At 42.2% G+C, this 15,483-nt stretch overlaps 1 protein-coding gene across 7 annotated transcripts in view; it reads right to left on the bottom strand.

The window, feature by feature from the left end:
- PCNX2 (pecanex 2) overlaps window positions 1-15,483 on the bottom strand; it is a 274,045-nt gene that overhangs the window by 179,946 nt on the left and 78,616 nt on the right. For all 7 annotated transcript variants that reach the window (XM_067025705.1, XM_067025704.1, XM_059053839.2 and 4 more), the window contains exons 13-15: window positions 9,091-9,262; window positions 3,602-3,712; window positions 2,314-2,405 (exon numbers count right to left, since the gene is read on the bottom strand). In XM_067025705.1, the coding sequence (XP_066881806.1) occupies window positions 2,314-2,405; window positions 3,602-3,712; window positions 9,091-9,262 (375 nt within the window). The remainder of the gene's footprint in view (window positions 1-2,313; window positions 2,406-3,601; window positions 3,713-9,090; window positions 9,263-15,483) is intronic.

Here is a 15,483-nt window from a genome sequence, read left to right as displayed (position 1 = left end):
ATCTTTTACAATGTTTCCAAGGTTATCAATGGGGAAAAGTTAGTCTTTTCAACAACTGTGCTAGTGAATCTCAATCTTTACCTCATCTCATACACACGAATCAACTCAAAATGGATCATAGATCTAAATGTAAGAGCTACAACTACAAAACTTTTAGGAAAAAACTATTTGTAACCTTGCGTTAGGTAAATATTTTTAGATAGAACATAAAAAGTACAAACCATAAATAAATTTAACTTCACTATAATTTAAAACTTCTGTTCTTTGAAAAATAATGTTATTGAAATGGAAATACAAGCCACGAACTGGAAAAAAATATATGAGCAATACATATTTGATCGAGAACTTATATCCAGAATATGTAAAAAACTCCTATCTTAATAATAAGAGCATACGATGCAATTTTAAAATGAGTAAAAGATTTTAACAGATTTTTCATCAATGATCTTTCACAAATGGCAAGCAAGCATATGAAAACATACTCGACAATAATTGTTATTAGAGAAATACAAATTAAAACCACAGTTAGATACTAGCACACGCTGGAATGGCTACTACTTTTAAAAACTGACATTAAGTGCTAGAAAGAATGTGGAACACTTGGAAATCTCAAAGATTATAGGGGGGAATGGAAACCAGTACTGACACTTCAGACAACAGTTTGGCAGTTTATTATAAAGTTATATGCATATATATATATTATTCATAATTTTCAATAACTGGAAATAACCACAGAAATGCTACTCAGCAATAAAAAAGAAACAAACTACTGACACGTTGTTGGATCTCAGAAGCATTGCACTAATTGAAAGAAGTACTCCAAAAGCTACATATTGCATAATTCCATTTATGTGAAGTTCTAGAAAAAGCGAACTACAATGACAGACAGCAGATCAGTGGCTGCAGGAACCTGCTCCTGGGGAGGGGAATGAAGAAAAATTTGGTGGTGGTAGAATTGTTCTACATCATGACTGTGATGGTGACACATTCATCAACACTCATCTAATTGTACATTTAAAACTAGTGCATTTTATTGTATAAAGTTGATTTTTAAAAGTTATAAGCATAGGGCTTCCCTGGTGGCGCAGTGGTTGAGAGTCCGCCTGCCGATGCAGGGGACGTGGGTTCGTGCCCCGGTCTGGGAAGATCCCACACGCCACGGAGCGGCTGGGCCCGTGAGCCATGGCCGCTGAGCCTGCGCGTCCGGAGCCTGTGCTCCGCAACGGGAGAGGCCACAACAATGAGAGGCCCACGAACCGCAAAAAAAAAAAAAAAAAAAAAAAAAAAACACAAAAAACAAAACAAACCCTTAAAAAATAAAAAAAGACCTCCCCAAGAGGCAGAACAGGAATAAAGACAGACATAGAAAATGGACTTGAGGACACGGGGAGGGGGAAGGGTAAGCTGGGACAAAGTGAGAGAGTGGCATGGACATATATATGCTACCAAATGTAACATAGCTAGTGGGAAGCAGCCACATAGCACAGGGAGATCAGCTGGTGCTTTGTGACCACCTAGAGGGGTGGGATGGGGGGGTGGGAGGGAGACGCAGGAGGGAGGGGATATGGGGATATGTGCATATGTATAGCTGATTCACTTTGTTATACAGCAGAAACTAACACACCATTGTAAAGCAATTATACTCCAATAAAGATGTTAAAAAAAACATCTTGTGCCCTCCCCAAGAAGAGGGGCACATGCATGCACACAAACACAAACACACACACACACACACATTCACCTCCCCTATTCTGCCATTACAGTTATAACTCTTATTCAGATTGCCATAGATACAAAATATTATTCACAGCTGAGCTACGCATGTACCATTTGCTTTTCTGATACCTCTTGCTATTTTCCTAAAGTTAATGCTTATCTTGTTTTTTCATCATCATAGGTTTCCCTTGCTGCCAGCCTGGGTTTTAACTTTCTCCATCTGGATAAATCTATGGTCCATCTGTTTTCTGGATTCTAAAATTTTTTACTGTCAGCCATTCCTGTTCTCTGTCCATAAAGCTTGATGCAACTGTATCCCTTTACCATGTTAAGCAGAAGCCCTGCCCAGTATCAGTAACTGACCAAGCCAGGCAGGCACCTGGAGGGGGCAGGGGGTCAGACCAGGTGGGCTTTGTGCTCCGTGGCAAATCGGGTATCTTAATGCATCTTCTCAACCACTGAGGCTTCATCCGCCAGACCCTGTTATTCCTAATGTGCTCAGATCCCATTTCTCTTGAAATTGGAGGAGACATTTGTTTACTTAAAATACAGTTAATTCAGTGGATGTGAGAAGAAGGCCCTGGGCCTAATACCTACCTTCACGGCGTTGAAGCAGAACACGTGCAGCACAACTGCGGCGGAAGCACTCCGGGCCACGCTGTAAACGGCCGACAGCATCCCTGAAACAGCTGGAACACAAACATCAAGAGTTCCCTTCTAGACTGGCAAGTCTCACGGTCAGTAAATGTAAGACATGAAGTTTGTATGTAAATCAACTATACTCCAAAAAAATTTTTTTAAAAAGAAGAAGAAATGAAGTTTGTAGCTTTCAAATGCAAAATGCCCGTGAAAGGGGCAAAAAATCAATCTACAGGGCAGTCAAAAAGCCCTGGGTGACTCTTAGTACAAGAAAGACACTGACTGTTAACTAACAACTCAGGAGGACCACAGATAGAAAGAACTTTTGATAACATTCTTGGAAGACTGTGTGAACCAGTCAGTGTGGAGGTGGAGAGACCTTGTTGCTTACAGTTGGAAGCTGCTGGCCCAGGAAAGCTCAGGGATGGTGATTTCAACAGAAGAAAGGAGAGAGATGGAGATGGAGATGGAGATGGGGATGGAGACAGAGACGGAGATAAGGACCGAGGGAGATGGATGATAGATAGATAGATAGATAAAAAGAACAAGAAACCACTCCTGTGTGTGTGTCTGTCTGTGTGTGTGCAAGGAGGTGGCAGCAGTAATTAACTGCCCTCTACGCTCTTGTGCTTTATGTACAGATTTCATGGAATCCTTACAGCAACCCTATGAGATCAGCATGTTAGTCTCCATTTAGAGAAGAGTAAACTTTAAAGGTAAGCAATCTGGGTAAAGTCTCCAAGTAAGCATTAGATGAAGCTTTATCCACCTTGGTTGGAATCTAAAGTGCACACCAAATGAAAGGACACGGGTCACCTGTCTGTACAGGCCCGCACACCACACACACCCACAATGTCACACACACACGCTCCCAGACTAACTCAGACATGTACATGCTCAAATACACACGGCGTACACACTCACCTCCACTCACTCACATTCACAAACAGTCACACATACGGCTTTTCCAAAGAATAGTTAGAAGAGCCTTAAACCTAGTGCAGAGCTCATGGAATTCCACACTTCCTTGTTTTCCGCTTGTGCCAAGCTGGGTGGACCACTTCCAATTTGGATGAATGAATCTAGAAGGGCCCACCATCAAACTGACCGACCAGAGCTGAAGTCCTTTAAAGGCTCAGAGCAAAGAACACATAACTGTCCACATCTCATTCCATGCCTGAGGCTATTTAGCCCTTATCTGAACTTCAGACTTTTTTACAGGACCAACAGAATGAACAAGACTTACCAGAACCTCCAAAAAACAGCATGTCAATTTGCTCCAAAAGATAGATGCAGAAAGTGTTGATCTGCGGGAAGAGCCCAAGGAGGGAGATTGCAGGGAAGCAATACAGAAATACTGGAAGTGAACAGACAAAATTGATGGTAAGCGTGCGGGAAAGGTGGCCGAGGTTCCCGCTGCAGTCTCACCTCCCTCCCCCCTTTCAGCCCAGCCCACCCCGCCCAGGTCCTGGAGGCAACACGGCCTCCTCTCCCCTACCCACTGGAGGAGGCTGGAGGTTGAGCCTAACAGGCCCGTGGAAATAATAAAGGTGCTGCTTTTGAGGAAAAGGTGGGCCTGGGACTGAGCAGACATATGGGGATGGTGGGTAGAGAGTAGATCGGCCTTCAGCTTGCAATGACAGACTTGGACTTAGGGGAAATGAGATGGGAAAAGAGGACCAGGAAAATTACAGGATCATGCAAAACCTAAGCACAGCTGTTAGAGGGTCTCTTCCTGCAAGGCTCCTTGCTTTGTGCTTCTGTCACCTCCAGGGCTTGAGCTGCTGTGTGTGTTCTGTTCTAAATACCCGGTGGAGACTCAGGTTTCAGTCAGAACCTCAGACCCACAGAGCAGCAAGGGAGAGTGGTGATGAACTAAGAAATCCCACAGCCATGACGACGCGACACTGAACGGCCTGCTTCTCAGGTGGCGCACGTCGCCTGGGAGGTGAAAGGGACCCTGCCTAAGGAGAGGAAAACTGCCAGCTTCCCAAACCACAACAATGCAACTGGATGAAACATCCATACGTTATAATTCAATGTTTCACCGAGATCATTTGTTCAGGGAAATAACGCATAGTTGAGCTGCATTTTACAGCAATTTCCCCATCATTCTCTCTTTCTCGATTCTATTTGAGTTGGGTTTCAGAGAAACACAGAAACTCCCATTAGCGGTGCCACAGTACATTTGCCTACCTTTCTGTCTCAGTTTATTGGGTGGAAAGTCAATGAAGTTTGATACTGGTAAACCCTAATAAAACTAAGGAAATTTGATTTGAAATCTAAGATGCCTAAACATGGAACTATGTCCAAACCCCATGTATAAACTGCAGTGAAAAATGCAGGTAGGGAGGACGGGGACCGCGTTTCAGCTACTTCTGAAAAACTGGAAATGCAAACTTTCCACAGTGAAATTGTAGGGATGAGAGTATTTATGTGTTCCATTCTCTGGCTAATCGTGGGTTAACCTCACTACAGTAAAATGGGGCAAAACCAACTACAACAATACCAAGAAACTGTTCCAACAATGTGTGGAAATAAAATTTTATGTAATGAACATGGCTATGATAAACGGGCCTTTGTTTGGGATTGGAGCCATATTTTGACACACATGGTGATTTTGTTGTAATGTTGTCTGTGGCAAGATTTTAACTATATGGTGAAAACCCAGAGCATCTGCGAGTAACATGTTTCTCAATCAAAGACAGAAATAACAAGGGGGGGGGTTGGGGGAAGGAATGGGAGCTTAGGATTAGCAGAGGCAAACTATTACATAGAGGACGGATAAACAACAAGGTCCTACTGTAGAGCACAGGGAACTATATTCAATATCCTGTGACAAACCATATTAGAAAAGAATATGAAAAAGAATATACTGATATATATATATGTTTAACTGAGTCACTTTGCTGTACAGAAGAAATTAACATTGTAGATCAACTGTACTTCAATAAAGGTTAAAAAACAACAAAGTCAGCAATAAGACACAAATACGGATCTGCTAGTCATAACTATATGATAATTTCTTTTTTCAGTTTTTATATGAAAGGAAAGATATAAGAAATAATCAGACACTTAATAGCAGGACATATAGTTTTGAACATCAACATTTTAAGTCATGTGATTTTAAGCAAACTGACTAGTTCTTTTCTTAAGTTTGGGACTCAAAACCCAGCAATGAAGATTAGATGGTATGCTGCATTCTTCATGCACATTAGGCCACATTATCAAGTGTTGCGTGCAATGAAAACTATACCAAAAACAAAGAACTATAGGGAAAAGTATGGGGGGTGTGAAATAATGTAATAATGGTAGACAAATACTGGAAACTGCAGCAAAATGTGCATAAAGAAGTATTCTCTATAAGAAATACATTAGGCAATAAAACCCAAACAAAGTACAAAGAACTGGAACACGATGAATGATGCTGGGGGAAAATAAAATGGTACAAGACATGAGGAAGTCCTAACTGAAGATTCTCTGGCTGTGCCTGCAGAGCAGGAGCTAGATGACACAGCACAGGAGGGACAGCACTTGACGGGGAGCCCAGGGTCTAGGTCTTCCCCAGGACGAAGTACAGAGGAAACCTCTCGTCTTTAGAGTCAGAGCCATGCAGGTGGAACCAGAAGAAGGTGGAGGCCACGTGAATGTCAGGGTGCAGCGTACATGAGTGAAGAAGCATCAGGAGGACAGCTACAAAATTCCACTTGAAGTTGCCGAAATGATTTTGTCCTTTTTTCCATAAGTAAAAAATCAAAAAGTCCCTGTGGTTGTTGGCAACTTTCCCTGTGAACAAAGACTTTTTTTCTCAGCGTACTGCTGAGAGGGCCTGTAATTTTCTCTCACATCTTCCCTACTCCTCATGTTCCCTAATAATTACCATAAATGCAGAAACTTCTGGTACAGTTCCATTTCTTTCCAAGCACAATGCGTAAATAAAAACGTTGGAACTTGCTTCTTTCTTCCATTATGTGAATAGTAATATTCATTACTTTATTTGCAGGTTGGGGCTTGGGGGAGGTAAGCAGAATTAAAATAAAATGGAAGTAAAACCAAGACTATGAACTTGGTATGACTGTATACGTTGTGTGTCTCCTACATGCCATATCTGTGTATTAGCACACTGTGCTGACATGGATTCCTGGGGCCAACAGACAAGTCTGTACACAACACATGGAAATGTGAGTCTCGGAGTGCAGATGAGGGTGGATTCATCTCAGTCGCTGGTTACAAAACCTCCACCATCTCCAAGGGTTACATCCTTGAAGCTGCATTAGTGTAGGTAAGGGATTATGGTCCTAAAGACTAAAATAAAACATCAAACTCTCACATCTGAAAAAGGACCCATCACATCTGATAAAGAACCCATCCAGTGCATGGAACCCTTCTACAAGTGACAGCTGTCTCATCTTGCCTGAGTTCTTCCCACGTCAGGGAACTTCTCGCATCACTAGGCAACCCGCAGCGGGATTATGGTCCTAAAGACTAAAATAAAACATCAAACTCTCACATCTGAAAAAGGACCCATCACATCTGATAAAGAACCCATCCAGTGCATGGAACCCTTCTACAAGTGACAGCTGTCTCATCTTGCCTGAGTTCTTCCCACGTCAGGGAACTTCTCGCATCACTAGGCAACCCGCGGCCCTATTGGACAGCTCTACACCAAACCATAACACCAGTCTTCCAGTGAGCTGAAATCCACCCACCAGCCACTGGGACTACTTACTACGGCTACACCAACAGAGAACAACAAAGGATAAAATCCCTCCCACTTCCGCCTGGCAGCCCTTCCACCACCTACAGCCATCACATGTGCCTCTAGGACTCAAGCATTTCTTCTCTAGGCTGGACGCTCCCATTCCCTTGCCCCATGTGCAGACCCGGTGTAGCCCACGTGGCCACGTTCCTCAGGGCACACTCTAGCTTTGCTACTGCTTCTCTTGAAATACGGTTCTAAGAACTGAAGACCTCTCGGCTTTCTCATCCAAAGGGTGATTACAGAGCCAGTCTCGCTCATAGGCTTTTGCTGAAGTTACCCAAATGGAAAATAATAAAAATTTCAGCCCAGAGACCAGCAAAGGAAATGAACACTGACTAAGAAGGCCGTTCACCTTCCACCTGGAGGAAGAAAAAAAATTTTTTTTCCTTATAATGCAAGAGAAGTGATATTCTGAACATATATGAAGGATCATAAAAGGAAAATAAATTATGTAAGAATATCACCCTGAGTGTCTCTATTTCCTTAATTCACCCCTCAGCCTACAAAAGCAACTAGTCCCACCATTGACTTTGTCTTTCTTCTTGTGCCAATTTTATCCCCCAGATTCCTTGTCTCTTGTCACTGTGCTTTCTCCTCCTTCTATTGTCCTGTTATCTGATGTTCTCTTCTTGGATTACAAATGACAAAGAGCTTCTCCATCCTTCCCACCTGCTCAATGGCCACTGGACTCATCTCCTACCCTTGGTTCGCATTCAACCCCTTCCTCCATGGGAGCAGAATAAGGCAGCAGACAACAGATCTTCCTGCCCCCCTTGCCCCTCCTCTTCCTCTGGCGCCTCTCTCCACTGTGGTACGTTGGTGGCCTGAGCAGAAACCAAGAGTGACAGTGGGGAACAGAGATTATCACCCATAAGGCACAACTCCAGCCGCGATTCCACATGCCCCAGCACCAGTCAGAGGAGGACCACTTCCTCCGCGTGACAGGCACAAGAGCATCTTCAGACACATGATGATAAACAACCTCACATGTACTCAGTTCCTGTTTCTCTCTTGTCCTGGTCCTAATGATGGCTTTGACAATCTCTTGAGTAAAATTTCTGGCTGGCAAGTAACAGATCTAGGGGGTGGTGTCTTTGGTAACTGTCCTTTATCAACTCATCTGGTCAAAGGGATCAGATAATCACAAGTTAGCAGGTGTGGAAACCTCTGGATGTCATCACAAGAATTCTCAGAGCTTTGTTAGTCAACTCTTCTGAGCTGCGGACCCACAGTGGGGCAGCCTCTTTGCATAATAAAGATGATAATAGCTAGTACCTGGTTAAAGGCATGTTTCTATGTGTTTAAATATACCAACTCATCTAAAATTTGCAACAATCTCCGTGGTGTGTACTATTTTTGTCCCCATAGCACAGTTGAATTTTGTTCAAGGTCACACAACTAGTAGAGAAGCAGAGCTGGGATTCAAACAGCCAGCCATCTGGCTCCGAAGCTGGGGCTCTACACCATTTATTATGAAGGTCACTTGTGTAAATGGAGCATCTTACATCAAACACTGCCTAGACCTTAAGGCAAGTAAAGTGCACCAGCAGAAGGCTGGGTGACAGCGTATCCAGGACTCCAGCTGGACTGAGAACCGTGTCCACTCACATGTTACCAGAGCACCTGTGCGTGCAGGTGGGGCTGTGGCTGCCACCCTAATGGCAGAATCGCCTCCACCCAGGGGAGCCCCGCTGACGCCACACATCAGGCACCTCAGCCACCAGTCTTCAGATAGTATGATGCTGCAGCTCCCTGCTCATGATATCAACATCCTTTAGAATAAGCCCCCTGTTGGATGCTTGGGGCTCTGGCTCCCAGGCCATCTTCTGAAAGTGTGCAAGCCAAGAGAAAAATGCACATCTCTTGATGCAATAATAGAGTAAGAAAGTTTATCCAATGAGGGATTCAAAAAATAACGGGGAGAAATACCCTCCCACCTCTATATTCTTCCCCACACCCCCAAATGAACTCACCTATTAAGAGGTCCCTAGCCGACTGGAGAGACCCTGGAGAGAAGAGCTTCAGGCCATACACAATGTAAGTGGGAGGGTACCTGGCTTTGGCCCCAGTATCAAGAAGCAAAATAAGGCCACACAGCACACAAAAATAGATTGGTCTGCTATATGTTATGATTTGGTTGTGTCCCTAGAAAACAAACACAATTTCTGAATGGTACCTTTAATTTTGATTAAATAACAAAAGCCTCATAGTCAATCATTTATACCATATTGTACAACTTACATCATATAACAATTCACCCCTCCCCCACCATAATTCATACACACAAAACACCAAGGGGAAAAAAAAAATACCCCGATGCTTACTCTGTCAAAGAAGAATAAGAATATCAAAAAGAATGTTACGTCTCTCAGACTCAGCAAGATTTATCTGAAAATGTAATTACCAGCCTTGGATAAAATCTAGATCTAATTCAATGCTTCCCCCACAGTGAAACTTCCATTTGTGTTGTTCATTTCAAGTGCAAAACTAATTTAAACCACTATTTGCTCTGCATGCTCTAAGTTGAGCTCCATTATTAACAAGAAATAGAATTATAAGTTGTAGGCTTCAATATCCTTATGTCTTAGAAAGCAAGACAATACAGGTGCCAAATCATACCTGCAGAGACTGCATAAAATGTCTCAGTGTAGCATAGTGAAATAATCAATTTTTAAACATTTGCTATTTATATATGCATTGTCCTCTAAGGAGGACCAAAAACTTAACTGATTTCATCCTAGCCTTCAAAATATTCTTAAGAGGTGAGCGGACACATTGTTTTATTCTTCTTCTGGAATGGATAGAAAAATTAAGGAAAAGCTATAACATCAACTTTCCAGGGCAAAAGTCAATGAAGAATTAATTTACATCTCACAAATCAATGCACAATTCATAAGGTTCAAAAAACCAACAAAAATGAATTAGGGTAGTATTATTTGCAATTCATGAACTACTTTGAGTATAAAAAGTCAAGATGAAAGTGATACAAGTTTGATCACCTCACACCAGTCAGAATGGCCATCATCAAAAAATCTACAAACAATAAATGCTGGAGAGGGTGTGGAGAAAAGGGAACCCTCTTGCACTGTTGGTGGGAATGTAAATTGATACAGCCACTATGGAGAACAGTATGGAGGTTCCTTAAAAAACTACAAATAGAACTACCATACGGCCCAGCAATCCCACTACTGGGCATGTACCCTGAGAAAACCATAATTCGAAAAGAGTCATGTACCACAGTGTTCAATGCAGCTCTATTTACAGTAGCCAGGACATGGAAGCAACGTAAGTGTCCATCAAGAGATGAATGGATAAAGAAGATGTGGCACATATATACAATAGAATATTACTCAGCCATAAAAAGAAATGAAATTGAGTCATTTGTAGTGAGGTGGATGGACCCAGTCTGTCATACAGAGTGAAGTATGTCAGAAAGAGAAAAACAAATACCGTATGCTAACACACATATATATATGGAATCTAAAAAAAAAAAAAAGGGTTCTGAAGAACCTAAGGACAGAACAGAAATAAAGAAGCAGACGTAGAGAATGGACTTGAGGACACGGGGAATGGGAAGGGTAAGCTGGGACGAAGAGAGAGGCATGGACATATATACACTACCAAGTGTAAAACAGATAGCTAGTGGGAAGCAGCCGCATAGCACAGGGAGATCAGCTCGTTGCTTTATGACCACCTCGAGGGGTGGGATAGGGAGGGTGGGAGGGAGAAGCAAGAGGGAGGAGATATGGGGATATATGTATATGTATAGCTGATTCACTTTGTTATAAAGCAGAAACTAACACACCACTGTAAAGCAATTATACTCTAATACAGATGTTAAAAAAATAAAATAAAATAAAAAGACTAGGAAATAAGTCAAAAGAGAAAGTGATACAAGTTTGGATATCAATTTTTAAAGTCACTGACTTGAACATATTTAGAAATGCAATTTAAATTGCCACTGCTTCTAGAATAGAAATAGTCTTATTCTGAGACCATCTTTTAATAGGAAGGAAAACACAGGCTGTCCATGGGGGCTGGCTATGTTTGGCCCTGAGTCCAGACTCAAGTCTTAAAGGAATATTTTGTACCCTTATGAAATTAACTTTTGAATCCAACTAGGTCATAGACTAATGGGTAAGGGGATACTTCCTCTGCATTTAAAAAAAAATTGAAACTGAAGCATAAATGAAATCTTAATGCATTTCTTATCAAGTGAATAGCAAAATAAATTGCTTCGTATAGATAGCCACTTAGTATACAAATACACAAGCATATGAGATCTTTCCTCAAACTGATACCATTTCAGAAATATAATTAAATAGCTACTTCCCACTTGCCCTGATTCTTTCTGTTACTAAAAGGTTAAAAATACTTCTTCCAGGAATTGAAAGTCTATGGCTTTGAACAAATTTAAGATATCATCTTGGATTGTCCAAGTCAAACTTTATTTATTGGGCATGGGAATGCTTTCTTTTTATTTGTAATTTCTGAGACAAACCTTAAGGCTCCCTTAGAAACAGGCTGCCCTCACCATCATGCCATCTTTTGGGTCCCCAAACCATTCTAAGCATATCGCTAATACATGGCATGTGAGTCACTTTTATTTGTCTTGATTCCTAAGAACATCCACTAATAAAATTTCCCTGCTCTCCAGTTCCTTCTTTCACATAGGATTCAATCATAAAACCTCCCAAGGGGCTTCCCTGGTGGCGCAGTGGTTGAGAATCCGCCTGCTGATGCAGGGGACACGGGTTCGTGCCCCGGTCCAGGAAGATCCCACATGCCGCGGAGCGGCTGGGCCTGTGACCCATGGCCGCTGAGCCTGGGCGTCCGGAGCCTGTGCTCCGCAACGGGAGAGGCCACAACAGTGAGAGGCCTGCATACCACAAAAAAAAAAAAAAAAAAAAACCCTCCCAAGGATTGATTTTTTTTTTTTCAATAGAAAAATTCCGCTCGCTCCTCCAGGTGAAGTCTGATCACAATCTTTTAAAACTTGTCCAAGTGTTTCCCACCTGTTTTCTCACCTTCAAATGCCCTGGGGAAGCACTGTTGATTTCTGCTCTGGGGCATCTTGCAGGCTGTTTTACAAAAGCTGGTCTACACATGCATTTGGGTCTCCCATTAACCCCACCTACATATTCAATTTCACAGCCGGTGCTCTGGTCGCAGGGCAAGGAAAGGGTAAGGTGAGAGAATCTATCCAAACCTACAGGTCCCCACCACCCGGAGAGCAGTGGTGCTTGTGGCTAGGGGACCAGGCCATTGTAATTGTCCTCTTACCAAGAGAGTGGGCTGGTCAGATGCTTCAAACTTGCTGCTGATAGAGAGATAGATAGATAGATAGAGAGAGAGAGAGAGAGAGAGAGAGAGAGAGAGAGAGAGAGAGAGAGAGAGATGGATAGATAGACAGGGAGATCGAGCGATAAAAGGGCTTTGTTAGAAGGAAGATGGGGTGTCTGAACCCAAGGGCACTGAACCGAGGCTGTCAGCAACCAGGACATGCCAGCCCCATCCTATCTCTGCCATTACCCGTGCCAGCTCCAGGCTTCGTGCAGATCTGAATTCTCTGCTTCTCAGCCCAGAGGGCAGAAAAGAGCTGCCTCACACCTGCTGAGTCTGCACAAGTTCCTGTCTGGCCTCACTCAGAGGTCAGCTGTTTTTGACAAGCTGATGTAAAACAGCAAAGGCTAACATTTATCCTGCTTTCCTGTGCCTCAGGCACTCTTCTACCTAATTTAAGTATTCCACTCGAAGAAGTCCTACTATTACTCTCATTTTGCCAAGAGTAAACTGAGGCACAAAGAGGAAGAAATTTGTCCCAGGCTTTGCAGTGTGGCCGAGCCAGGACTTGGACCCCGCCGCTGGCTGCCTGGCTACTACCCACTGGCGCCCCAAACTGACCCAGACGGTAACTGCATTTGCCACTGGATCCTTCTAGGCCTGACACTCAACCTCACTCGGATCAAGTTCATTCGCAATCCTCATTCTTTAGACACATGATGTGAATGTTACTCATGTGAAGTAAAGAGAGAGTGGGGGGGAGGAATCATTCATAACAGCTTCTCCTGGAAGGTGGAAGAGGGCTCCTACCAGGAGAGGGTGTAGAAAAATAACTGCCTGCTGCTCTGTCCAGCCCCTCTGAGACATTATGTCTACCTACGTGGAACTCTCTTCACTATAATAAGGATTTGCTGTTTGCTTTAGCAATTCACCTCTTTATATTTAGAGTCACATTTTTTTAACTGAAGTATAGTTGATTTACAATATTGTGTTAGTTTCAGATATACAGCATAGTGATTTGTTTGGGTTTTTTTTTTTTACGCAGATTTTATTCCATTATAGGTTATTGCAAGATATTCAATATAGTTCCCTGGGCTATACAGTAAATCTTTGTGGCTTATCTATTTTATGTACAGTAGTTTGTATCTGTTAATCCCATACTCCTAATTTATCCTTCCCCCTCTCTCCCTTTTGGTAACCGTAAGTTTGCTTTCTGTCTGTGAGTCTGTTTCTGATTTTTATATAGATTCATTTGTATTATTTTTCAGATTCCACACATAAGTGATATCATATAGTATTTGTCTTTCTCTGTCTGACTTATTTCACTAAGCATAATATTCTCTAGGCCCATCCAAGTTGCTGCAAATGGCAATACTTCATTCTTCTTTTTTTTGCTGAGTAATATTCCATTGCTTATATACACCACCTCTTCTTTATCCAATCATCTACTGAAGGGGACTTGGGCTGCTTCCATGTCTTGGTTATTATAATAGTACTGCTATGAACACTGGGGTGTGTGTATCTTTTCTAATTTAAGTTTTCATTTTTTCTGGATGTATACTGAAAATTTTTAACTATACACTTCAGTTCCCCTTGTGTGTGGAGCAAAAGAAAGAGATCTGGGGATGGGCGCCCACTGCCCTAAGGAAGCTGAACCCCAGTAAAACCCTAGCCAGCAAGTATTCTATGACCCACACTTGGTGGCATATATATACAGTGGAATATTACTCAACCATAGAAAAGAATGAAATAAGGCTATTTGCAGCAACATGGATGGACCTAGAGATGATTATACTGAGTGAAGTAAGTCAGACAAAGACAAATATCATATGATATCACTTATATGTGAAATCTTAAAAAATGATACAAATAAACTTATTTACAAAACAGAAACAGACTTACAGACAGAAAAACAAATCTATGGTTACCAAAGAGGAAAGGTGGGGAAGGGATAAATTAGGAGTTTGGGATTAAAAGATACACACCACTCTATATAAAACAGATAACCAACAAGGACCTACTGTGTAGCACAGGGAACTATACTTAATATCTTGTAATAAGCTATAATGGAAAAGAATCCAAAAAAGAATAGATATGTATATGTGTAACCCAATCCCTTTGCTGCACACCAGAAACTAACACAGCACTGTAAACCAACTATACTTCAATTTCTAAAAATTTTTAGTGAAATTAAAAAAAAACATTTCTCTGTAAACAGCACCTTAACCAGGTGTCCAAGGTCAACATCAAAAGTGGTTAAGTCATGTTGATTGTACATAACCTCGAAATGATGTCAGGAAAATGGCACTTTACTTCTGTGGTTTTCCTCCCCCACATCAATATCCCTCAAAGCTGTCCAGGTTATCAAACACCAAGGAAACCCTGAGAAACTGTCACAGCCAGGAGGAGCCTTAGGAGAGAGAATGACTAAATGTCAGGCAATGTCCTAGATGGAATCCTCAAAAAAAAAAGGGGGGTGGGATATTACGTAAAATCAAAGGAAATCTGAGTGAAATATGGACTTCAGTTAATAATAATATATCCATATTAGTTCTGTAGTTGTGACGACTGTAACATACTGATGGAAGAGGTTAATACCAGGTCCTGCACTGGGCACATTATATAAATTATCCAACTCACTCATGACCAAATCCAGCTCAGGTTGTTATTATTATCCCCACCTTACTCACACAAAACTTGCCAGCATTTGTCAAGTGCTCCTGCGGTGCCAGATTCTATGCTGAGCCCTGGATGTACACTATCTTGGTTAATCCCCTTACAATCTTATTTTATTATTTCCTCTTTTACAGAGGAAACACCTGAGATTCAGAGAAGTCACTTGACCAAGATGCCACAGTTTGTGCATGGCGAGGCTCACCTCCGCCATCAGCACCGGGTGGGGGAGTCTTAAAATGCAGGTTCCCAAGTGCTGCCCCAGCTGCCCTAACTCAGAATCCCTGTAGGTGCGGGGAAAGGCCCCGACACTGGCTCTGTGCCAGTGATTCTACTGGATTTTGCTTTCTGGGTTATCATTAGTGGATCCTGTTGGTTAGACCAGTGTATAAATCTGTGTAAGCCAAGGA

This window comes from Kogia breviceps, chromosome 2 (genome assembly GCF_026419965.1).
Source record: "Kogia breviceps isolate mKogBre1 chromosome 2, mKogBre1 haplotype 1, whole genome shotgun sequence".
Classification (NCBI taxonomy): Eukaryota; Metazoa; Chordata; class Mammalia; order Artiodactyla; family Physeteridae; genus Kogia; species Kogia breviceps.
This window is presented reverse-complemented; position numbering and strand designations above follow the sequence as displayed.